At 42.8% G+C, this 26,071-nt stretch overlaps 1 protein-coding gene across 1 annotated transcript in view; it reads right to left on the bottom strand.

Moving 5' to 3' along the window:
• SMCHD1 (structural maintenance of chromosomes flexible hinge domain containing 1) overlaps nt 1–23,149 on the bottom strand; it is a gene marked incomplete at both ends in the record, with an annotated part of 76,436 nt that extends 53,287 nt beyond the window's left edge. The window contains 5 exons of the mRNA XM_079533444.1: nt 933–1,063; nt 1,160–1,242; nt 6,003–6,164; nt 6,622–6,697; nt 22,973–23,149. Of these exons, the coding sequence (XP_079389570.1) occupies nt 933–1,063; nt 1,160–1,242; nt 6,003–6,164; nt 6,622–6,697; nt 22,973–23,149 (629 nt within the window). The remainder of the gene's footprint in view (nt 1–932; nt 1,064–1,159; nt 1,243–6,002; nt 6,165–6,621; nt 6,698–22,972) is intronic.
• Nucleotides 23,150–26,071: the final 2,922 nt, after the last annotated feature.

Raw genomic sequence — 26,071 nt, 5'->3', positions numbered from 1 at the left:
TTTATATTATAACAATAACAAATGAAAAGGTGTAGGTAAGTAACAAGTGTAATTTACAGCTATGCCCTCATCACGTTATCAACTCACAATTTAAACCTGTGACATAAAAATACTATAAATTTCTACTGTTACTGAATTCACCTGGAGAAATTTCAGAAAGCAGTGTTTATTTATAAATTACTGGATCAGATAGTCCAGAAATTATACATATCAGATTAAAAACCAAAGAAATCAAAACTCCAAGCCTTTCCATCTCTATTATCACTTTTAAGTGCTCCCATACTGTTTTTCACTAATTTCTCATAGGACCAGTTATTTCTGATTGTAGTCATGGTGTTGACCTTCAGAGAATCCCGTCCTAGGCTTTTAATGCATTTAAGAAGTGACTAAAGCTCAAGAACTGTACATGATTCTTGGCTTGAATTTTTCTTACAGAAGCATTAAGCCAGGTTGTACAGGCACAAAATTATCTGGGAACAGATTCTCTATTTTCTCTTTAAAACTTCTTTCGTCTTAAAAAAAAAAAAAAAAAAAAAAAAAAAAAAAAAAAAAAAAAAAAATCTGCATTCATTTTGCCTCTAGCCCTCTTCAATAAATACAGACATCTTCAGGTATAATTTTGCATTATGTCTTACAATTAAGTAAAAAAAAAAACAAACCTAAACCAAAACCCTGTATTCATTACTCCTCTGGGAAACCAGTAGAGAAAAATATTTTCCCAGTATCACAAAATTAGCAGAAGTTTCTCAATTTTCTACTTACAGGAAATACATATCCATTGTTATGTAATCATAGAATGACAGACTTCAGCTAAGTGTTGTTATAGAGATACGTCTTAGAATGATATTCTACTAGCACCTGCAATTTTCCAGTTGTAAATATGATTATGTAATTATGAATCCAGTACATAAATATAATTAAAACTTTCTAACCTCTCAAAGTCACCTTGTCTTGTAAACTTTGATAATCTATATACTGCCCAGTTGTTAAGCTGTTTAGAAGTCATTCCTCTTCCATTATCGATCACAGCAACAGCTGGTTTTCCATTGGAGTCATCAAATAACTGTTGGGGGAAAAAGAACCACAAAAAACAAGGAGCAGCTTGGAAAACATCACAAAAAAAAGGGGGAACTACTAAAAATGTGTATTTCTGACTTACCAATTTAATCTGTATGCTTCGAATACCAGTATTTCGAGCCGTAGCTGATAGAGAATTATCAATCAACTCAGCAAGAGCAAATGCTGAAGAAATTAAAGAAAAAAAAAAAAATCACCCCATTAAAATCATTTTCTTAAAAGATAACACTTCAAAAACAGATGCATGCTTTCAGTAGTTTCTTCTGGGTTATTAGGATAATATATTCAGCCTGTATTGGATTTATGTGGCAAGGCGCTGAGTGTGGTGGAGGGGGAAGGTGCACTGCACGGGTGGGCTCTTTGAGAAGAGCCATCCAGAGGGATGAAGGTTCAACAGAGCCAAGTGCAAAATCCTGCACCTGAGTTGGGCTAATTCCAAACATCAGTACAGACTGGGGCATGAATGGATTGAAAACAGCCCTATGGAGGACTTGGAGATACTGGTGAATGAGAAATGAACTAGTAATACGTGCTTTCAATACAGGAAGCCAATCACATCCTAGGCTACATCAAAAAGAACAAGGCCAGCCAGATGAGAAAAGTGTTTCTCCCACTCTGCTTTGCTCCCCTAAGACTCTAGTGGGAGTACTATGTTGAGCTCTAGGAGCACCAGAAAGATGTGGAGCTGTCAATAGAGGAAAATGACCACAGGTCTGGAGCAACTCTCCCATGATGGTATTCTGGGAGTTTTTGTTGTTGGTGGTACTTTTTAGCCTGAAGACAACTCTGGGAAAACTTTATAGGGGCCTTTCAATACTTTCAATAATAAAGGGGACCTACTTCTCTTCTGGAGATATATTTTCTTTCTTCAATATTTATGGAACAAATCAATCTGACAAAGATGCCACGATATTCTACATTCAAAACATACTGTAAAATGGGATGCTTTTATACATGTTGCTATTTTCTTCTGTTATTCAGATGCCTTCTAATAGCGAAGTTATGTACTTTTAAAACAGTATGACAACGACTTTTAACGTTGTCCTTTTGAAATTGATGACAATGAACATGGTATTTGTAAACACTACAGACATTTTCTACATGATGCAAAGATTGGCAGAACCTCTCTAGCACAAAAGTGATCATAATGTGAAGTGACAGATCTGGAAAGTGCCTTTTACGGTAAACAGAGAGGAAATGGGAAACAAACAAACTGCACCAGTAACAAAAGGAAAACTGTATGTGTGCATGTATCATCCTTCGTGATTTCATAGCAGCATTGTGAGTCTTATCAAGATGAGCAATAAGGTTTTCCTGCCAAGGAATGCATTTCAGGGGAGAGAACTGGTAGCAGCAAAATGCATGACTGCGTATATAAAGTGCAAGACTGAATTATTCCACATTCTTAAAGAATTTATGAGATTTAACAATTCCTTCTATGAAAACAAGTGTAGTTCATTGTAGTACTGATTGTAGTACTGTTTATTCAAGTGAGAACAGAATGAGTTGGACTGTCTGCTCATCTGAATCTTAATAAATTCTATAAGTGGGAGAAGTGAGGACAGTATTTCTACCTGTAACTTTTGCAACGTACAAATTCACCTAGAAGTGCTTTTCTCACATTTAAGTAGTTATATCAATGTATACAAAAAACCCCACAGTATTTCACATAAGGAGCAATTAAGTGGGGGGATCAAAACTAGAAAATACTGTGAATAATAGAAATGTACATGGTTCAGAAGGTAACTGGATACACTTACAGAAAACAGTAGACTGTTTATGCCTCTTCCAGGCATAAACTCAGAAGTCTCTCTATCACTTCTGTTATATCCTTGCCTTTCTGTTTTCATACTAAATCCCAGTTATCTGACACCAGCTGCTGTTAGGAACAAAATGAACTAGGCAGACACTGAACCAAAAAAGTGTATTTTGGGGAGATGGATGGAAGGTAGTAAATGCAGGGCAGAAAGAAAGGGGGGCGACAAAAAGAATAGTACTTAAAAGTACAGTTGGTGTTTACAGATACTGATGAGATTCTTCTGAAAAAGAAATAGATGTGGGAAGTTCTGTGCTTAAGTATTGATATTCATGTATTTTTCTAGACAATTTTGAGCATGCTGGGCTGGACCTAAATCATAGAATCACAGAATCCTTAAGAGTTGGAAGGGACTTTTAAAGATCATCTAGTCCAACTCCCCTGAAATGAATAGGGACATTTACAACTAGACCAGGTTGCCCAGGGCCTGATCCAGCCTCACCTTGAAGATCTCCAGAGATGGAGCATTCACCACAACGCTGGGTAAACTGTTCCAGTGCCTCACCATCCACTCTGAAAAAGATATTTTCCTTATACCTGATCTAAATCTACCCTCTTTGAGTTTGAAACCATTTCCACTTGCTCTATCACAACACACCCTGCTAAAGAATTCATTCCCTTCTCTTCTGCAGTTCCCCTTAGGTACTGAAGGTCTATCAGGTCACCACAGAGCCTTTAGCCCCAGCTCCCTCAGCCTGTTCTCAGGAGAGGTGTTCCATCCATTGCATCATTTTTGTGGCCCTCCTCTGGACACACACCAACAGGTTCATGTCTCTCGTGTACTAAGGACTCCATATCTGGATGCAGTACCCCAACTGAGGGCTCATCAGCACAGAGCAGAGGGGCAGGATCATCTCCCTCACCCTGCTGGTCATGCTGTTTTTGATGCAGCACAGGATACCGATGGCTCTCTGGGATGCAAGAGCACATTCCTGGCCCCTGTTCAGCTTTTCATCCACCAGTACCAACAGTTGTTTCTTGGCAGGGCTGCGCTCAATCCTTTCATTCCCCAGCTTGTATTGGTAGTGGATGTTGCCTCAAACCGGTGCAAGACTGTGCATTTGGATTTGTTGAAACTCAAGATGTTCATCTGGGCCCACTACTCAAACCTGTCAAGGACACTCCGGATCGCATCCCATCCCTCTGGTGTGTCAACTGCACTACACACCTCGGTGTCATCGGCAAACTTGCTATGGAGGCACGTGAGCCCACTGTTGATGTCACTGATGAAGATATTAAAGAGCATTGGTCCCACCACCAACTCCTGGGAGATGCCACTCGTCACTGATTTCCAGATATCGAGATATCGAGCCATTGACCACCACTCTCTGGACTAGATTCTGCATCCATCGTACATTCCACACATCAAATCCACATCTCTCCAATTTGGAGACAAGAATGTTATGGGGTACAGTGTCAAATGTCCAGATAAATGACACTGCTGGCTCTTCCCTTGTCCAACGATGCAGTGACACCATCATAGAAGGCCAATAAGTTGATCAAGCTGGATTTGCTCTTGGTGAAGCCATGCTCCTTCTCCCATATCTCCATCCTGCCTTCCACGTGCCTCAGCATATTCCTGCATGACCTGCTTCACGATTTTTCCTGGCACAGAGGTGACACTGACAGGTTGGTAGTTCCCAGGGTAGTTCATTTTTGCCCTTCTTAAAAATGGATGTGATGTTACATTTTTTCCATCACCAGGGACCTCACCTCATTGCTGTGACCTTTCAAATATCACTGAGCATGCCTTGGCAACCACACCAGCCAATTCTCTCAGGACTCTGGGATGCCTCTCATTGGGATTTGTAGACTTGTGAATGTTCAAGTTCCTCTGATAATTGTGAACCTGATCAATGCTTTCAGTGGGAGAGATGTTGCTCCCCCAATCCTCTCTGACCAAATCAAACATTTGAGTGCTGCGTGATGAGCAAGGTATCAGAGAAGACCAAGGCAAAAAGTTATTAACTACTTTAGCCTTCTTATCGTCTGTTGTCACCAGCCTGCTTGTGACTACCACTCACTAGGGGCTGCATGCCCTCCTGGACTTTCATTTTCTGTTTAAGGTATCTATAGAAGCCTTGCTCCTTCTGGCATCTTTAGCCAAATTCAGTTCAAGCTGGGCCTTGGCTTTCCTGACCCCATCTTGACACAGCCTAGCAGCTTCCTTATACTCTTCCCACAGTACCTGTCTCTGTGCCCACTGCCTGTGTATTTTCTTTTCACTCCTCAGTTTGACCAGCCGGTCTCAGTTCAGCCATGCCAGTCTCTTGCACTCCTTTCCTGACTTGATACACCTGGAGATGCAGAGCTCTTGCACCCTGAGGAAAGTCTCCTTAATGATCTGCCAGCTCTGCTCTGTACCCTTGCCTATCAGGAAAGTTTTCCAGGGTCTTCCATTGATCAACTCCCTGAAGAGCTGGAATTTAGCTTTCCTGAAGTTGAGCTTCCTAATTTTGCTCTTTACCTGTCTCACTATCCCTCCATGATACTTAACCATAGCATGTATACATAGAAGTATATATTTAAAAAGTAATCATAGCTACAAACAAAATTTTTAGAGAAACCATAAACAGAAAGATTTTTCTTTTTTTACAGTAGAGGAATACAAAATGCTTTAAGTTACATATTTAATGGGTGAGTTAGATAAAAACTGAAGAATATATAATTTAAGTAATACTTGTTCTCATTGGTAAAAGCTAAGCCCTGTAAAACCAGAGATGGAACAGTAGAAAAAAATTCTATAGTAACTTGCATTAAAAGTCATCAAATTCAAACAAGTTGCATTTTAAATACAAGAGACAAAGCTTGATGATAACAATGATGATCTAAACTGATGACATTTGCAAGATTATCATCAAGATTAAAGCCATTTTACATCTAAAATACCCAAACTTCTTACAGATGTATTTAGGTATACCTCTGTAAAAATGGCCGCATATGAAACCAGATTAAGTCATTTCTAAGAGAGCAATTTATTTAAAAAGCTTAGCTAAGTTTCCTTTTACAGCTAAGACTACATTTTTTTTACCAGCTACTACTGAAATTGCATTGTTCTTAACCACCACAGTCATATAAACATCATTAATGCAATATTATTTATACTTACGCAAAGGATTTTGCCCTTCACTGGCATAGTATTCATACATGCCACTTTTGACAAGTGTATCATAGTGGGGCAGGAAGTCAATTCTCTCCTTTGTTGCTGAAAGCAGGGTTTGGTCAACTGACTGTAGTAGATAAAGAGTAACTCCATCCTGAACAAGTTCTTCTGCAATGAAGACAAAATATAAAGTGTTTTGGAGAGTGTTCAGTGTACTATCCAGTTTATCTAAAACAGTACATGTTTAGCCACAGATAATCTCCGTATTTGCTTAAGTACTGACAACTCAGCCTTCTGGCAAGAGGTCCTGATTAAAAAATCTTTGCATATTTCCAAGCTAAATAATGCAGGTTTTCTTTGGTAACAGCTATTTATGAGCCATTCCTTTCCCAATTATTTACAGAAATCATAATGGAAGTAGAAAATTCACTTTATATAGCTTTTATCATACTAACTAGCACTTGTTAAAAACTTTTTGTAAAATCCAATTTTGTAAAATTCTTGGCAAATTATTTCACAATTTCTATTTCCAGTTAATTAACGCATGTAATTGTGTAGTCACCATGTGATCTTTACAATCAATGTAAGAGGTGCCTGTATTTATTTTGCTATCTAAGATACTTACTGAAGTTGTCTTCTGTAATCTCTTTTCTGTTTGTTGTGGTGATAACAAAGTTTTCATCAGAAGATATGTCAAATGCCTACAAAATTGGAGAAAATCTAGTTACGATCAGTTAGTCCACTAAATATTCAGATAAATGGAAATAACAATGGTCTTTCCACTAACTTTGCCAGAAAATTACTAAAAAGTGTTCTGACATTTTTTCCACATTAATTCAGAAGTAAAACACACTTGAATTCCATAATTTGCTTCCTCAACTTAGCTGGAGTTCTTTGCTTTCTTAGCTACTTAAACATTCAAGGAAACAAATAGAATTTTTAAAGAGGAACTCTCTTATGGGCAACCACCTTGGAGGCTGAAGAATAAGACTGAACAATTCTACTTCAGACTAACTAAAACATCAATAGTAAATATCTAATGATCCATATTTAACTGCACTCTTAAGGCATCAAACCAAATGCTTATTATAACTGGTTACATGTGAAAATATTGTTCTCTAATTTTATCTGAAAAAATCTGAGCAAATTTCAGAAAATTATTTATCATTAAAACACTCCATTCTTCTACAGCTAACTAATTTACTACTCCGCCTCTGAAAATGATTGAAATTTGAGGTTCAAGAAAAGATTTTTCATGGCACCAGAACGAACCCATTGACACCTGGTTACTTCAATGTTGGGACAGTGGGGCCAATATTCAGATAAATGGAAGATCTCCAACTGGGAAGCACTGCTAAGAACTCATCCAGACAGAGGTCTGGATGGGGCCTTCACCCTCTGAAAGCAAATGCTATTAGCTCTAAAGGAAAAATATCCCCTCAAAGAAGATCTGTTGCCTGAGTTAAAGAAATGGACTATTAGAGAAAAAGGCATCCATTATTTGAGAGAATTTGCCATGATTAAAATGTTACACGACCCCACGTTAATTCCTGAAAATCTACACCAAGAGCATGATCCTGAGAGAGTCAGGTATACACCAAGCCAAGTATGTGGCAAAAATTCGTAAGAACTGCATCAGAAAAGTACATCTTTGCACTAGCAGGGATGTATGACAGAGGGCAAAGAAGACCCTTTTATTTGAACCGATAATTAGACTTTACGATTTTGAGCTATATTTAACCCCTCCACAAACATATATTTCAGCCATTTCAAAAGTAACTGAAAGACTGCATAGAATGGAGTGTAAACAAGAAGATACGATGGAGGAACTGTCTACATGCTTCATCATGATGAACCTGTGGTGGCATCAGAGACACCTAATGAGGGTCAGGATACTAGAACAGTGTACCTAAGAGGCTGACCAAATTGATTTCCTCCCCACCTGCATCATCCAGTATCTCAGCTATTAGAAGTAGACAACCTTCTGCTTGAGCAACTGACAACAGTAAGACTACATCGCGTACTGCCTTTTGAAAATACCTACGTGAGCATGGAGAAGATATGAAGTGGCATAAAGAACCCACTTCTACATTTCAAGCGTGGGTAAAAGAATTACAAGACAGATCAACCACCAAGGCAAACTCCTCTAAGAAGGTGACTGCTCCAGTTGCCGCTGGACAGGGCAAAAGCTCTAAGTGCCCTGATCATGACTCAGGGGAGGGAACAATAGAGGTAATATGAGGAAGACTGTTAAGCAAAACAGACCTGGCTGGCCTGAAAGGGTCAAACAGGGAAAATGCGGCCCCTCCTGAAAGGGAAGGACTGCCATGTGAAACTGCGGCCCCTCCTGAAAGGGAAGGACTGCCATGTGAAACTGGCAAGCATAAGCTACAGCTTCTTCGTTTCGTGACCAAGAGCAGAACATGTTCTGTGAAGAGAACGCCTTTTGATCACTGTACTGATCATAATACGAAAAGAGCTAATTAAGTAATGACGTATTGCTGTCAGCTGCATGAATGTTATCTGAAATAAGTATTGTATACTCCTGTAGCTAAAAGATATAAAAACCCTGTAACAACAATAAACTTTGCTTCTTGCGCCACCAGAGCCTAAGCCCGTCTGCCCCAGGCGTCTTGAGCTGGTCTCCGTCATCAGATAATCAGAGGCCCTGCCCTCAGATGGAAGGGGGGAAGGGAGGGTGGAAGGGATGACAGAGTGTATAGGACTGTGTGGATTCAACGGTATGGCACATCAGAACCACAGAAATATGAAGCACTGCTAGATGCTGGTGTGCAGTGCAGTGCACTCTAACACCCTTAAGTCACAAATGGACAGAATTTATATTTCTAGAGCCAATGTGGGTTCCAAAGAGTTGACTGTGCTGGAGGTCAAAATAAGCATCACTGGTAAAGACTAGCAAAAGCATCCTATTGTGACTGGCCCAGGGGCTCCCCGTATACTTGGTATTGACTATCTCAGAAGAGGGCATTTTAAAGATATCAAGGGGTATTGGTGCATCTTTGGAATAGCTGCTGCAGACAGAGAAGATGTTAAGCAGTTGTTTGTTTTGCCCGGCCTGTCAGAAAATTCATCTGTGGTGGGGTTGCTACAAGTAAAAGAGCAACAGGTACGAACTGCTGCAAAAATGATGCACAGACAGCAGTACTGCACTAACACGGATTCCTTGTTCCCTACATGTAAGCTGAGAGTCAGCAAAACTCACTCACCTTTTAACAGCCCCATATGGTCAGTAGTGTGTAAGCCAGTGGAGAATGGAGGCTGACAGTGGACTACCGTGGCCTGAATGAAGTCATACCCCCACTGAGTGCTGCTGTGCCGGACATGTTAGAGCTCCAGAATGAATGGGAGTCAAATGCAGCCAAATGGTATGCCACCACTGACATTGCTAATGTCTTTTTCTCCACTCCTTTGGCCACAGAATGTAGTTCCAGCTTTTAACTGGAGAGGTGTTAAGTATACCTGGAACCATTTGTCCAAGGGGTGGAAGCCCAGCCCAACCATTTGCCATGGGTTGATCCAAAATGAACTGGAACAGGGCAGTGCTCCTGAGCACCTGCAGTATACTGATGATGTTGTGTAGGGCAACATAGCAGAGGAAGTTCTCAAAAAAGGAGAGTAAATAATTCAGATCCTTCCACATGCTGGTTTCACTATTAAACGAGGCAAAGTGAAAGGACCTGCCCAGGAGATTCAGTTCCTAGATGGGCAAGATGGGCATATTGTCACATCCCAAGGATGTGGTCAACAAAATTACTGCTGTGTCTCCACCCACTAATAAGAAAGAGAAACAATCTTCTTTGAATTTAGTGGGCTTTTGGAAAACGCATGTTTCAAACTATATCCTCATTGCAAGCCCCCTTTATCAGGTGACAAGGAAGAAGAATAATTTTACACAGGGTCCTGAGCAGCAGCAGCAGGCTTTTGAGCAGATTGAGCAGGAGATAGCCCAAGTCATTGCCCTGGGGCCAGTATGGACGGGACAGCATGTAAAGAACATTCTCTATACTGCTGCTGGAGAGAAAGGTCCCACTTGTGGAGTTTGTGGCAAAGACCCTTAGGAGAGACCCAAGGCCAACCCCTGGGATTTTGGAGTAGAGCATACAGGGGATCCGAAGAGTGCTACACTCCAACTGAAAAGGAGATCTATGCTGTGTATGAAGGGGTTCGGGCTGCTTGCAAAGTAAAGAAATGCAGCTCCTTTTAGCACCTCAGCTGCTGGTGCTCAACTGGATGTTTAAAAGAAAGTCTCCTTCCACCCATCACGCTACTGATGCTACTTAGAGTAAGCGGATTGCACTGATTACACGATGAGCTCAGGTGGGGAACCTCAGTCATTTGGGAATCTTAGATGTGATCATGGATTGGCCTGAAGGCAAAAAGTTTGGAACATCACCAGCAGAAGAAGTATCACGTGCTACAGAGGCCCCACCATACAATGAACTACCAGAAAATGAAAAAAAATATACCTTGACCACAGATGTATCATGCCGTATTGTGGGGAAGCATCACAGATGGAAATCTACTGCGTGCATTCCTACACAAGTTGCAGAGGCCACTGAAAGGAAAGGATAATCAAGCCAATTTGCAGAGGTAAACGCTGTCCAACTGGCCTCAGATTTTGGTGAATAGGAGAGATGGCCAATACTTAATCTTTACACTGATGGATGGTGGCAAATGCCCTATGGGGGTTACAGCAGTGGGAACAAAATAACTGGCAACAAAGGGGTAAACCTATTTGGGCTGCTGAACTGTGGAAAGACATTGCTGCCCGAACAAAAAATATGGTTATAAAGGTGCGTCACATAGACGGTCATGTGTCCAAGAGTAGGGCTACTGAAGAACAACAGAATAACCATCAGGTAGCTCGAGCCGCCAAAACTGAAGTGGCTCAAACACATTTGGACTGGCAATGCAAGGCTGAATTATTTCTAACTTGGTGGGCTCAGGAGACCTCGGGCCATCAAGGAGGAGATGCAAAATATAAGCAGGCTAGAGACTAAGGGGTGAACTTAACTATGGATGCTATTGTACAAGTTATTCATTACTGTGACATATGCACGACAATTAAACAAGCCAAGAGGATGAAACCTCTCTACAGGAAAGGGTGATGGCAAAAATATAGAGGGATGGCAGGTTGATTATGTCACCTTATCATGAACCCGTTATGGTAAGCATTACATGCCTACCATGGTGGAGGTAACCACTGGGTGCCTTGAAACATATGCAGTACCCCATACTACTTGCCCGAAACACCATATTAGGTCTGGAGAAACAAGTCCTGTGGTGACATGGCACTCCAGAAAGAGCTGAGTCAGAGAATGGGACTCATATCAAAATTCTCGTGTAAACACTTGGGCACTGAGTGGATTTATCATATCCCCTATCATGCACCAGTTTCTTGTAAAACTCAATGATACAATGGGTTGTTAAAATCTACACTGAAAGCAATGGATAGCAGAACGTTTATACACTGGAAGAAGCATTTGGCAGAAGCCATTTGGTCAGTCAATACTTAAGAATCTATCAATGGAGATAGTCCTGCCCAGCCCAGCTCCCTACATACTGTAGATGGAGATAAGGTCCCTGTAGCGCAAGTAAAGAGCATGTTGGGAAAAGCAGTTTGGGTCCTTCCAGCTTCTGGAAAGGCCAGACCTCTCCATGGAACTCTTTTTGCTCAGGGACATGGGTCCACTTGCTGGTTAATGCAGAAAAACGGGAATGTTCAATGTGTACAAAGGAATTTGATGGAGTGCAGTCAGTATTTCCATGTATATTATATTTGCGTGTGTGTTTAATGCATGTTAATTATTGTTTGTTTATATATATTAAGCATGATGTAGTGATATAGAATGAGGTGTGGAATGTCATGGTTCTATGATTTCTTATTGGTATTTCACATTATAACATCATGTGCACTCAGAGTTAAAGAGTTAATGCTGCTTCAGACTGAGCAACTAAAACAGCAATATTAAATATCCAGATGGCCCACATTTAACTGTACTCTTAAGGTATTAAACCAAACACTTACTATACTCAGTAACACATGAAAATATTGTTCTCCAATTTTATCACATGTGAAAATCTAAGATTGCTTTTAGAAAATTATTTACCATTAAAACATTCCAGTATGTTTTTCTAAAGCTAACTAATTTGCCTCTGCAGTCTCCAACTTGTGACTATGTTTCTGTTGCTCTGTACTTTTTATTCTGTTTTCCGCATACCTCTACACACATGGCTCTACATGCCCTAATCTCTGCATCTTGGCATTAATCTCTCTATAAAAATAAGATATCAAATATCTGTATTTTTACTGCCTTTCCAAATCCTTGAGAATCAAGCTCTGGTGAAAGCCAACTCTTCTTGTTTAACTCTATCAACCTCCAAATACAGTGGTCACAATACCTACAAGAGCTTTCTCTTAGCTTGATCATTCTCTGAAGTTCTCGCATTACATGTGGCAATTTACTATCACCATTTCCTACTGCTCTTTTTCCCTACCCTCAGTGCCCAAACTGCTGCTTAAAGCTGCATCACGTAGGTTTGCTTTTTTATCTTCTCTCGAGTTGTTAACCATGTGATTAAAAATACAGTTAGCATCCATCAGCAAAGTTACCAAAATACTTCACTGTGGTCCTTGGTCAAACTGTCCTAATATCTACCCATCTGAGACACAGCCTGCTCAACAAGCTTTTGGGGTCAATACTTACCACAAGCACAGTAGTAAGAGAAGCATACAAGGCTGCGCGACCAGGAGAAACCATTTTTGGCTGTTGCTCCTTTTGGCCATTCAAGTTTACTTACAGGAACTGTCTTGGAGGAGAGAACCACCATGCAGTCAATGGGCATATCTAGGAGCCCACCACGCCACAATCGCTTCAACTGCCGATTACCCAATGGAGGGTCATGTACTATGAACATGCTGTTGCCCCGACAAACAAAACATAAATGCCCCTGACAACTAAAGGAAGCCCTGACAAATCAAACAGAAGTGCCCCTGACAATCAACTGCTGCCCCTAGTAACCAACAGGACACTACAAAGAGGATAAAAACCCAAAGAATTCCAAGGTAGAGGAGGATAACCCCTCCACTGAACTGCAGTCAAGCAGGTCAATGAGACATCACTGACCAACTTGCTTCCCTATGGAACGAGACATCTCTGCATTCCTGGTGGTAACTATTCCAGCTTTGTAAACTGCACTCCAGGATTTCTCTCTTTACTACTGCTAACTTTCCCATCTTCCCTGCAATCATTAGTTGCTTAGAATTTATAATAAATCATCAGACAGCATTTAGCCTCATTTGCCATCTGAATCTTCATAAGGGTATACATATGTCAAACCACTTCCTCCAATGATAAGAGCAAAACACATGCTTGTAAAAAAATCTGCACCCGTGGAGGTGACCCACTGCTTCACAGTTGCTATGATGGTGTCATTGCTGTGTAAATGTTGCCCACATAGTCCATCTCTCATTAGTCTGAAGAGATGGAAGTCAGAAGGAGCCAAATCTGGACTATACAGTGGGTGTGGAAGGACTGTCCAGTCAAGACTGGCAACATGTTCCACATTCTTCAAACTGGTATGGAGCCTGGCATTATCACGTTGCAAAAGAAAGGGTGTCTTCTTCTGTGGACTGACTCTGGAAATTTGAGCATTCAGCTTAATTAGCGTCACAGTGGAGCAGTCAGAATTGACTGTTTGCCTGGGTTACAGGAAATTCAGAAGGATCACCTCCTTTCCCATCCCAAAAGACAGTGCACATCACTGTACCCACTGAGAGCTGTGTCTTGAGCTTTTTCGCCAACAGGGAATTGACATGACACCACTCCATGGATTGCTGTTTTCACTTCAGCTTGCAGTGATGACACCAGGTCTTGTCACCAGTAATGATGCAATCCAAGAAACTGTCACCTTCAGTGTTATACCGGTTCAATACAACCTGACAAACTTGCATACAGCGCTCTTTCTGTTCCTGTGTGAATAGGCATGGGAACCACCTAGCACAAACTTTGCTATTTTCCAACACTGCCACCATTGTTTGCAATGTACTGAAACCAATCTTCAGCTCTGTCACAGTTCCCTGATTGTAATCTGCTGATTCACAAAGGTGAGCTAAGATGACTCTTCGTTCCATGACAGCTGTGCATGGCCATCTGGAACGCAGCATCTCTTCCATATCGCTATCACCACTGCTGAAACACACCACCCACTGCCTCACAGTGCTCACAGTCACTATTTGGTCTCCATAAACGTTCAGCAAGTGTCAATGAATGTCAATGGGTGTAATTTTTTCTGCATAGAGGAATTCAGTGACACACCTTTGCTTCATATACGCTTCCATGTCGGATGCCATTCTGTCAGACTGCCCCTCTGCTGCCATCTGTCACACAACAGGTAACGGACTAGTGGGAAGGCTCAATCTCTACTGCCATATCACCAACATCATAAAATAGGAGGCACTACCTTTGGAACAGCCCTTGGACTTTAACCATATATTTTATTTAGTTATTCTTTGTGTCACTGTGGGGACCACACTGTGATTAATGTACCTATAAAGTTGGACAAGACTTTCTGACTTTCTGCTTTTCTGACGCAACCCAACCACATCTATTAAACTTCAAATATACTAGCTGGTTACTGTCAGTACTGTTAGGGTGCTTAGCCATTTTCAAGTGACTCACAAAGCACCCATGTCAGAGTAGGGAACTTCTCCCTCCCAGCCTCCCAGGGCTAGACCTGTACAAGAGCAGAAGAAAACCAATAAGGAACATGGATAAGCAGCAGAGAAAAACCCTAATGAATGTAGTCCCAACCTTCCAGAACACTGTTACAGATTTTGCCTCTGTATTTGCTGTTTGCTTTGGAAATGATGCTAAACAATGAAATGTTCAATTTTGTGTGTATAGCATCATATCTTGGAGTAACACGGATAGACTTGATCACTGAAGGAGAAACAGCACATAACAATCATTGATCTGCTTCTAGCAGTTATATCTAACGCTGGAAGAAGTATAGAATACTGAGTGTCATCTTTTCAAACTGTCTCACTAAAGAACAGCTCAGCAAGAAGTGACCTGGGGGTGTTCCGTGTCTGCAGCTCAGTGTGAGCAGAAGTGTGCCCAACAGCTAATAGGGTGAAATACATTATGGGCTGCAGCACAGCCAGCTGGTCAGAAGAGTGATTCTCCTGCTGTATTTAGTGATGGTGCGGTCTCACCTTGAATACTGTGCTCAGTATAAGATAGATAATAAAGTCCTTGTGAAAGTACCCAGAGGAAGGCAACAAAACAGATGGTAAAGGATATCGAGCTGCCTTGTCTGGAGAAGTCACGAGGCAACCACACTGCTCTCTACAACTCCCAGCGGAGGGGAGGCAGAGGGAGGTGCTGGGCTCTGCTCCTGGGAGCCAATGGCAGGACAGGGAATGGCACAGAGCTGCCAGGAGAGGGTCAGACTGGGCACTGGGAAATGTTTCTTTATCCCAAGACGGGTCAGGCCCTGAAGAGGCTCCCTAGGGAGCTTCCTAGAGAGGTGGTTGGTGCACGCCCATGCCTGTTAATGTTCAAGGCACTTGGACAATACACTCAATAACACGCCTTAACTTCTGGTTAGCCCAACCCTATGCATACACAGACACAAAATAGCAAACCATAGAGTACAGTATCTTTACAGAAGATATTTAACCCCTTACAACCCAGACTTTCCATCTCAAACTGTTGTTTCTAATAAACAACTTCAACACCTTTAAAATGTTCTCTCTCCTCCTACAGCAAACATTCTCAGAATGCATTTATCACTTAGTCATCCTGCTTTATTAAAAAGAATTATCAGTCCAAATTGAAAGAAATCTGTTAGATCAACAAGCGGACGAAACTACAAAGGATTTTATTCTCAAATCACAGATTTTCAACAAAACGAAACAAAAACAACAACTATTTTTCACTATTACCTACTGGATCTTGAGATTTTTGTATTACATCTTTCTATTATTCTTATGACTGAAAAATATTGAGGTCATTCATAGCAAGATATAAACAGCTGATATAGAAACTAAGATCTTGCTAGAAGTGATTGGGAACAACCATAAATCATAGCTCCAAAGAGTGCTAATCAGATAAATACTTCCATTCCTCTGTTGGATCACTCAGTTGATGCCTAACAATAGTCTGCTAGGGATCTGTTTGCACGGACGGATCTAGAATTTAGCACTCATGGTAGCAGAGCACATATAATAAGCACTTTAAGGCAAGCTCATCTGGATACGATTAATGTCACAACAAAAATAAAGAATATCTTTTGATACCAACAGTCTCTACAAAAACACACGCATCTGAAACAGATGGAAATAATTTATCAGCATTTCTCAAAGCTCAGAGAATTGTACATTACAGAGGAATATCCAGTAGCCACTGCACAGATACCCTATAGGCAATCTATTTACAAAACAAAAACAAACAAAAAAACAGACAGTAGTGAACATCTTTGTTCTGAAACATTCTCCAACCATTCTTTACTGACAATCACCTCAAACTGAAGACTAAATTGAACAAGATAAAACAGGAGAACTTGGTGTGTCTCATCCTCTGCATCACTTTTACATTTCTCTACTTCCAGAAGTTCAGTTGACACAAATATTTACAAAAAGGTGGTGCAAGAGAAACATTATCTCATTATATAATAAAATTCAATGATGAAATATAACTTTTTTATGCAATATCTTCAATTAAATTATCATCAGAATTATATTGGAAAAAAATACTATCACAACAAGAAAACAACAGAAGGTGACTTCATAGCAGAAGCGTTCTATAGAAACCACACATGTAGTTGTATGAAATCTTGTCCATAAGAGGAAGTTTACCTGTAGATCTTTCCAAGATTTGTAGGATCTAAGCCTAGGGCTCTAAAGTTCATGCAAAGAACATGCTGTCAGTAGACTTGTTCAGTATCTGTACAAACTTTCACTGGAAATCAACAAGTCATTCTGTCTAAAACCAAAACCACAAATGCTGAAGAACAGAGATACCACAGTTTTGCCATTGACTCTGTACAGCTACTGTCATGAAAACATACGGTATCTCATCATTTGTTAGAGATAACAAGCAAGAATTTGGAAGCCACTCTTCAAAACTGAAAGTACTTGTGGGCATGCAGAAAGCTGCACCTGGATAAATAATACTCAGGGAATGAAGATCCAAGTATCATCACTGTTCAAATCTGAACAGGAACTTAAAAACCACATGCCATTAAAAATCAGTCAATGCACTCACTCATTTACTAATGTAGTACATATAATAACATAGTACCCAAGTGCACGGTTATGCAAATTGTATCCTCTTCCTACTGCAAAGTCCGCAACAAAACCAAAGATGCTACACATAAGCACTTCAGCAAAGCCTGAGATACAATATGGCAATTCTCTTGGAAAAACTTAAATACTACCCAGACTTAGGCACCTGCCTTAGGTTTTGTGTATGTATGGCAAGCTTAAACAGTGTGTTTTAGTTCCTTGATAAATAACACAACATAGGCTTTATAATACAAAATTACAATAATTGCAAGGTGGATTGATCTCATTATTAAGAATTCAGCACTCATACTGTGCAAATTTATCAAAACAGCATTTTAGTATGGTACCAAAACAGCACTTTAAAAGATGTAAGAGTTGCCCTCTAGTGATACGCATTCATTCATCACAAATTATGTCATTAAACATTAGCCATTAGGCACTGGCAAGCAAGTATTCACAAAAAAAATTACATTTCTTTCTTGAGTTCCCCATACTACAGCTGTGTTTCTCCCTTTCAATGAACATCATTTTTGCCGACCAGCATACCGACACACTGGAATTTGTCTTAGTTAACTGGAAAAAGGCAGAATGGAAGGATACAATGAGAAGCTCAACAAAAGACTTAACAAAAATTTAAAACAAAATTATTTTGTTTTATTGGGATGACTGAATTTTAAGTATTTCCTTAAATTACAGATATTTACCTTCTACGCACATACACATTTCTTCAAACCACAAGATCTCAATAGCAATGAAAAGTGTCAAAAGAATTAAAGACTCAATTATAAACGCCTTCCATCCATATCTAAGTGCTAACACTAAATTCAGTGCCAATAGTTCTCTTCAGTCTCATACTTCATTTCAAACATCGTTTAGTATGATGCAAAACTTTTATGGAGTTTTCAACGCAGGTCTCTCTACTTAAAAAAAAAAGCAGTGTGATCTTGAAAAGAACCTGGAAGGATCCCTACTAGCTCAGCATTAAAACAAGGTGCTCCTAGCAATTCGAGCCAGAGAACTTCAGCTGAAAAGAGACATACAACAATCCAACCCCCTCAGTAGAGGTAAGTATCTTCCAATGATAGAATCCCAGAATTCTTAGAGTTAGAAGGGCCCTTTAAAGGTCATATAGTCCAACTCCCCTGCAATGAACAGGGACACCACAGTTAGACAAGGTTGCCCACAGTCTGGTCCAGCCTTGCCTTGAAAGGCTCCAGGGATGAAGCACCAAACACACACCTGGGTAAACTGTTCCAGTGCCTCACCACCCTTATTGTAAAAAAACCTTCTTTCTTATATCTAACCTAAATTACCCTCTTTGAGCTTGAAACCATTTTCCCTTGCTCTATCACTACAGACCCTGCTAAAGCATCCCCTTCATTCCTGTAGCTCCCCTTAAGATATTCACAGGTCCCAATCACATCACCACAGCCTTCTCTTCTCCAGGCAGAACAGCCACAGCTCTCTCAGCCTGTCCTCATAGCAAAGGCATTCCTTCCATTGCACCATTTTTGTGGCCCTCCTCTGGACACACACCAACAGGTTCATGTCTCTCACGTACTGAGGACTCCGTGTCTGGATGCAGTACCCCAACTGAGGGCTCATCAGCACAGAGCAGAGGGGCAGGATCATCTCCCTCACACTGCTGGCCACACTTCTTTTGATACAGCCCAGGACGTGGTTGGCCTTCTGGTCTGCGAGGGATCATTCCTGTCCAGCTTTTCATTCACCAGTACCAAGAGGTCTTTCACGGCAGGGCTGCACTCAATCCTTTCATCCCCCAGTTTGTATTGGTAGTGGATGTTGCTCCAAACCAAGTGCAAGATTTGGATTTATTGAATCTCAGGAGGTTCACCTGGGCCCACTACTCAAGCCTGTCAAGGACGCTCCGGATCGCATCCCATCCCTCTGGTATGTCAACTGCACTACATACCTCGGTGTCACCACCGATGAAGATATTAAAGTTGGAGTTGGTCCCACCACCAACTCCTGGGAGATGCCACTCGTCACTGATTTCCAGATATCGAGATATCGAGCCATTGACCACCACTCTCTGGACTAGATTCTGCAGCCAGTTCTTCATCCATCGTACATTCCACACATCAAATCCACATCTCTCCACATCTCTCTCTGCATTATTGCAGTCCAATTAAACGACACTGGTAGCTCTTCCCTTGTCCAACGATGCAGTGACACCATCACAGAAGGTCAATAAATTGATCAAGCTGGATTTGCCCTTGGTGAAGCCACGCTTGTTCTCCAATATTTCCATCGTGCCTTCTACGTGCCTCAGCATAGTTTCCTGGAGCATCTGCTTAATCATCTTTCCTGGCACAGAGGTGACCCTGACAGGTTGTCAGTTCCCAGCGTAGTTCCTCTTTGCCCTCCTTAAAAATGGAAGTGACGTTGCCTTTTTTCCATCACCAGGGACTTCACCTCATTGCTGTGACCTTTCAAATATCACTGAGTGTGCCTTGGCAACCACACCAGGCAATTCCCTCAGGACTCTGGGATGCATCTTATTGAGACCTGTAGACTTGTGGATGCTCAAGTTCCTTGGGCAGTCACAAACCTCATCCATGCTTACAGTGCGAAGGATGCTTCTTCATCTATTCCCTCCTACCAAACTGAACACTTGAGGGCTGTGCAATTAGCAGTTAACAGAAAAGACCAAGGCAAAGAAGTACCTCAGTCTTCTCCTTTTCTGTTGTTACCAGTTTGCCTATGTCACTCACTAGGGGCTGTGAGTCCTACTGGATCTTCGTTTTCTGGTTGAGGTACCTGTAAAAACCTTTCTTGTTCTTGCTGGTATTCCTTGCCAAGTTTATTTCAAGCTGGGCCTTGGCTTTCCTGACTCCATTCCTCTAAATGTCAGGATAAATGGTGAAGGATAGTTATAACAAAATACAAGAAAGTGTGCAAGCAATGCTGGTGTGCAAAGAAGTGAAGATTTCCTATTTCATTCACTTATCTCAAACTTTTGTTATTCTGGGGACTGAAATTATATGGAATTCTCCACATATATTCAACAGTACTGAACTCAAGAGTCAAGCTTACAGAAAATTTTAAATTAGTGAAATTCGGCTTTAGGATCACTGGAAGGAAGAATAATGAATACTATATACACTCCTCCCCCAGAAGGAAAGATGAATTTGTATGCATATAAAGCCACATCCAACCACATTGTCATGCATTAAGATATTGTTAGGGGGCAATAACAAAATTCCTTTGGTGACAAAAATCTGATTCAAAACAAAAACAAATATTAGCTTCAAAACTGAATAACAAATATTTTAATAATAAACAATACTTTCCATGACAATAATCTGAGGAAATGAATACATGCCTAAACCCATCTCTTAGCAGCTGATTCTTCTGTCTGAACCACCAGTTACTTAGCTACAGAATTTGGGCTCAAAGATAGCAATCATACTTAATACCCCTTTCAATATTTACCATCTCCTTCAACTCCCACGTGACCTGATATCTATTTTCTCATGCTGTATAAAGATTTTTCCAGCAGAATTAGTTCCAACAGCTTAACTTATATACAGCATCTTTGCCAAGCACTACCATTCTCACAGCCAGTTTGCAGATGCATGGCCACCCTTGCTGCAACTGTGACAGCACAGCAACTCAGTCTCATGACAAACTGCATATGAAAGTATACCCACAGACAAGTCTGCACTAAGCCTGAGCCATCAGACAGGATAAACATATGAGTGAACATTGCTAGATACACTGCATACGACTAATTTTGCACTCAGATGGTCTCTACTAGCTTTAGTTGGAATAAAACAAACACAACACTCTTTTTCTTATCTAAATTCAAAGTTTATCAAAAGGATGTCTCTTCTTGAGCTTGTTACTTTCAAGATGCCAGAAATGCTTCACTTTTGAGTAGTACACATGGAAAAACACAACATGCAAAACCACCAGAGGCACTGAGATGCCAGAGCGCTCTTCCAGAAGCCTAACAAGAGACCTGCCCATTGTCAATGCGCTACACATCACATCTCAGTCTTCCTGGACACATCAAGTCTGGCAGCTTCCCTCCTATCAGCTCCATCAAACAATCCACCCAGACACATTGAGGTGCATTCGAAGTCAGACGTCCACAAGGCGCACAATGAAAGCTCCGAGGTATAAAGGGTCACCACAGAGAAATCAGGGTCACCACAGAGAAATTAGCTGCAATGGAGGCAGCTCGGACACAATTCCCAGGGGCACTGCTACAGAAGCCCTTTCCCTAAGGCAACAACGCACAAGATATTTCAAAGCATCAGCTCTACTATTGTGAAGAATTAGCATCTCAAAACAAGACTTACTACTAGAGCCACCCAAAGAGAGGCCGGTGTGGGAAGGAACTTTTGCTGGCTCTAAGCAACCACAGTTCCAGCCAAAGTGCTGCCCAGATGCAGGACAAACCACGCAATTTTCTTCAGAAATATACAGCGTAAGGAATAAGGTGCTAATTGCGCTGCATAAAGGAACTAAACTCGAGTATTTCAGTAGAACAAAGCAGTGCAAAATTTACAGCTGATGCATCTGTTTTGCTTCACAGTGTAAAGCACTGTTCAATAAGTTTATGGCACACACAGAGGTCACTCCAAAAATAATACCTCCCATTTACTTCCATGGAAAATACAATAGACACAAAGAGCACAATAACATTATTACAGAAGACAGAGCATATTGCCAGCTACAAACCACTGTTTTTCAACACAGTCACCACCATTAGTTATGCATTTTCAGAAAATTTGAAGAAAAGCCTGCACGCCACGTTTGCAGTTATCTGCACCAGTGCAGGTGATCCACTGTCACTGCTGCTGCCACTACTAAAACGTACCACCCATTGCTTCCCAGTGCTCACAGCCACTGGCTGGTCTCTACGTTCAGCAAGTGTCAATGAATGTCAATGGCTGCCCCTTTTTCCACACGGAGAAAATTCACTGACACGCCTTTGCTCCACACGTGCTTTCATGCAAGTTGCTATTCCGTCAGACTGCCCCTCTGCTGCCATCTGTCACTCGGCAACAACATGCAACGGAATACTGGTGGGAAGGTTCAGCCTCTACTGCCAACATCGTGAAATAGGAGGCATTACTTTCGGAGCAGCCGCGATAGCACCCTCAGCAAAGAGCACGGAGACAGAAAACGGGCGGCAGCAGCAGCAGCAGCAGCAGCAGCCGCTGCCGGCACTCCAAACTCAACGCGCGGACGCAGATCTCCACCTAGGCGGAGCCGGAAGGCAGAGCGAGCCGCTGCTTCGCAAAACGAAAGAGGGCCGAACGCAGCGCGACGCAGAGTCCCGCGCAGCCAGCAGGGGGCGCTCGCCGCCGCCACCTTGGACAGCACAACGAGCCACGCTCCCACCCGCCGCGGCGCTCGGAGCTGCCGCTCAACGGTTCCCCGCGCGGGGGCGCCGCCGTGCGGTTGCCACCGCCGCCACCCAACGGCGAGGCCGCCCCTCCGCTCGACGCCGGGCGGAGCGGGCCTGGGGGTTGCGCGCGGGACCGCGGCACGGGCTCCCTCCCGGCTCTCCTCGGCCCTCCCCGTGGCGATAACGGCGACGGCGGCCGGGGCGCCCGCACCTGTCCCTGCCGCGCGCGGGGCGACGTGTTACGACGCGTTCCGTTACCCCCCTCCCCCCGCCGCCCTGCACCTGGCACACGGCGCTGCGGAAGCCGCGGTAGTTGTTCTTGCCGTAGCTGAGCACTTTCTCGTCCTGATCCGCCTGCTCCCGGCGCCGGTCGAAGAGAAAGACGGTGCGATCCCCGCCTCCGCGTGGAGACAAATGCATCAGCTTGCGGGCCCCACGGCTGCCGCCCGCCGCTGCCATGTTGGGAAGCCGAGGAGACGGAAAACGTCTGGCAGCGATGGCGGCAACGGCGGCGTTTGGCGCCTACCCGCGAGCTCCCCCGTCTGGCGCTGCGTTCCTGCCGAGCGGAAGAAGACGAGGAGCCGGAAGGGAGCAGAGCGCGCGGCTCGAGAGCGCGCTGCGGCCGAGAATCGAAACCGCGCGTCTTGGCGCCGCGACCTCGGAACGAGACCGCGCTGCGCCACTTCCGGGGCGGGACGGGAGGCGAAGGGCCGGCACCGCCCCCTGGACGCGCATGCGTGCTGGCGCCGGCACCGCGTGCCGTTCGCCTCGCCAGCCGTTGAGGCTGCGGGCGCCGCCGCCGCCTCGTCGGGGCAGGGCTCAGCGAGCCGCGACCGTTGTCCTCACTCGGGCTTAAGCACTGAGGTGCAAAGGGCTGCTCGCCTTCCTTGTCATGAACAGTCAGACCTGTGATGGTCCCCATGGCGTGGCAGCTGTAGCTTGTCCCTCGCTGCCCATCCAGTTTCTTTCTGTCTGCTGTATGGACGCTGAGGTGTCAGCTTGTCACTGCCACGTGCTCAAGTGAATTAGCTTCTAGTGTGCCTTGGGAACTGCCAAGGTAGTATAGAAATACTTACAAAAATACTATCACAGAATTACAGACTCACTTTAGCTAGAAGGAACCTCAAAGCCCACCCAGTCCCACCCCGTGCCTTGGGCAGGGCTGCCCCCCAGCAGCTCAGCTGCCCAGGGCCCCATCCAACCTGACCTTGAGCACCTCCAGGGATGGGGCACCATAGCTTTTCTGAGCAGCTGTGCCAGCACCTCACCACTCTTGAGTGAAAAATTTCATTGACATCTTATCTAAATTTCCCCTCATTTAGTTTAACACTGTTCTCCCTTGTCCTATCACCATCAGACTGTGTAAAAACTTTCTCCCCCTTCCTGCTTGAAAGCACCCTTCAAGTACAGGAAGGCTGCAATGAGGTTTTCCCAAAGCCTTCTCCTCTCCGAACTAGACAAGCCCAACATCCTCAGCCTTTCTTCATAGAAGAGGTGCTACAGCCATCTTTGTGGCCCTCCTCTGGACTTTCTCCAAGAGCTCTGCATCTTTCCTGTGTTGGGGACCCAGACGTGCACACAGTACTCTATTCTGCTTTATATATTTGTATCCTTGGATCAGACATCATAGTACCTACAAAGCATTTTTTTTTTCTTTTTTCTTTTTTTTCTCCAGATACCCTCCATCCACTCAGCACTCCTGCTTTCTCAGAAGTACTCCTCTTTGCACCAGGTAGGATCAGATCTCAGGATGCTTGCTGTCTGGCTGCCCCTGGCTTTTCTCAACCTCATCGAGTTGGGATGGACTTCATCTGGAATAGGGAGAACTGTGTTATACACTGTACCCACCCCTCTCTGCGCTCTACATTTTATCAGCAGTAATAACAGATGTTGAGACTGCAGCGTAATACCCTAGAATCCCATTTATAAACAGCCTTTCTGTTGAAGATGGAAGTGACAATTTCCCCTTGGCAAGCAACTCTTCAGATTTGTTTTGAATAAATATTACTGTTTTCTTACTTTTTTTTCCTTAGGGAGAAGAGTAATGTTGTTTTTATTTTTTACATGTTTCCACTGAGTAGGGTACATTGAAGGAATTATATAAATAATTAAGGATTTCATGTTCACTTCTGTTTTAAGGTCCACAACTGCTTTTAATTCTTCTTCATGTTGAATGCATTGAAAGTCTTTGCATTGTTGAATATGCAACACTAATGGCTTCTGCATGTACACCATTTTTGAATACCATAGTAACTGAAAATCTGTCATTGAAATAATATTTCAAAAAATAAATAGTCTTTCAGGAACTAGCAAAACATACTTGTCAGGAACCTGTCAACTCCTTTTGCCATTCAGAAAGACCTGGGCAGACTGGAAAGTTGGGCAGAGAGGAACCTGATGAGCTTCAGAAAATGTATTCAGCAAATGTAGAATTCTGTACCTGGTGAGGCACAACTGCATGCATCATTGCTGGCTGGGTGCTGACCTGCTGAAAAGGAGCTCTACAGAGAAGGACTTGAGTATGTTGGTGGACAAATGGTTGGCCATGAGCCAGCAGTATACCCTTGTGAACAAGAAGGCCAATGGGATCCTGAGGTGTCATAACAAGAATGTGGCCAGCAGGTCAAGGGAGGTAATCCTACCCCTCTACATTGCCCTGCTGAGGCTACATCTGGATTGCTGTGTCCAGTTCTGAGGTCCTTGGTTCGAGAAGGAGGGAATTTGTAGAGAGCCCTGTGAAGGGCTACAGAGATGATGAAGGGTCTTTCTAATGAGAAAAGGCTGAGAGATTTGGGGCAGTTCAGCCTGGAGAAGACTGACGGGCAGATCTCATCAATACTTACAAATATCAAATGGGTGAGTGTCAAGAGGAGGGGGTCAGGCTCTTTTCAATGGTGCCCAGCAACAGGAAAAGGGGCAATGGGCACAAATTGGAGTGCAGGAAGTTGTATACGAACATGAGGAAAAGCTTCTTTACTTTGAGAGTGACAGAGCACTAGAACAGGCTGCCCAGAAAGCCTGTGGAGTCTCCTTCTCTGGAGGAATTCAAGCCCCACTTGAATGCTTTCCTGTGTAAGGAACCTGCTTTAGTGGTGCATTAGACTGGATAAATTCCTTTCCTACTCCTATGATTCTGTGATTTGTGATTTATTCTAGCCTATGCTAATAGCTTTTCCTCCTATCATAAATGATAGGGTCATTGTTGTGGATGCACTTTATAAAGTGACTTAGTGAAAGAAATTCAGTGATCAGAATTTATGCATCCATATTTCTGGAAAGTGCATCCTGTGCTTCCAATGTGGTTAATTCAGAGAAACTGAGCATGTTCTGAGTTTTGTGTGTTATTACTGCACCTACAGTTCATTTTGTCATGCTGGATGT

This window comes from Tetrao urogallus (genome assembly GCF_951394365.1).
Source record: "Tetrao urogallus genome assembly, chromosome: 3".
NCBI lineage: Eukaryota > Metazoa > Chordata > Aves > Galliformes > Phasianidae > Tetrao > Tetrao urogallus.
Note: the sequence above shows the minus strand (reverse complement) of the source record. Positions and strands in the feature narration are given on the sequence as shown.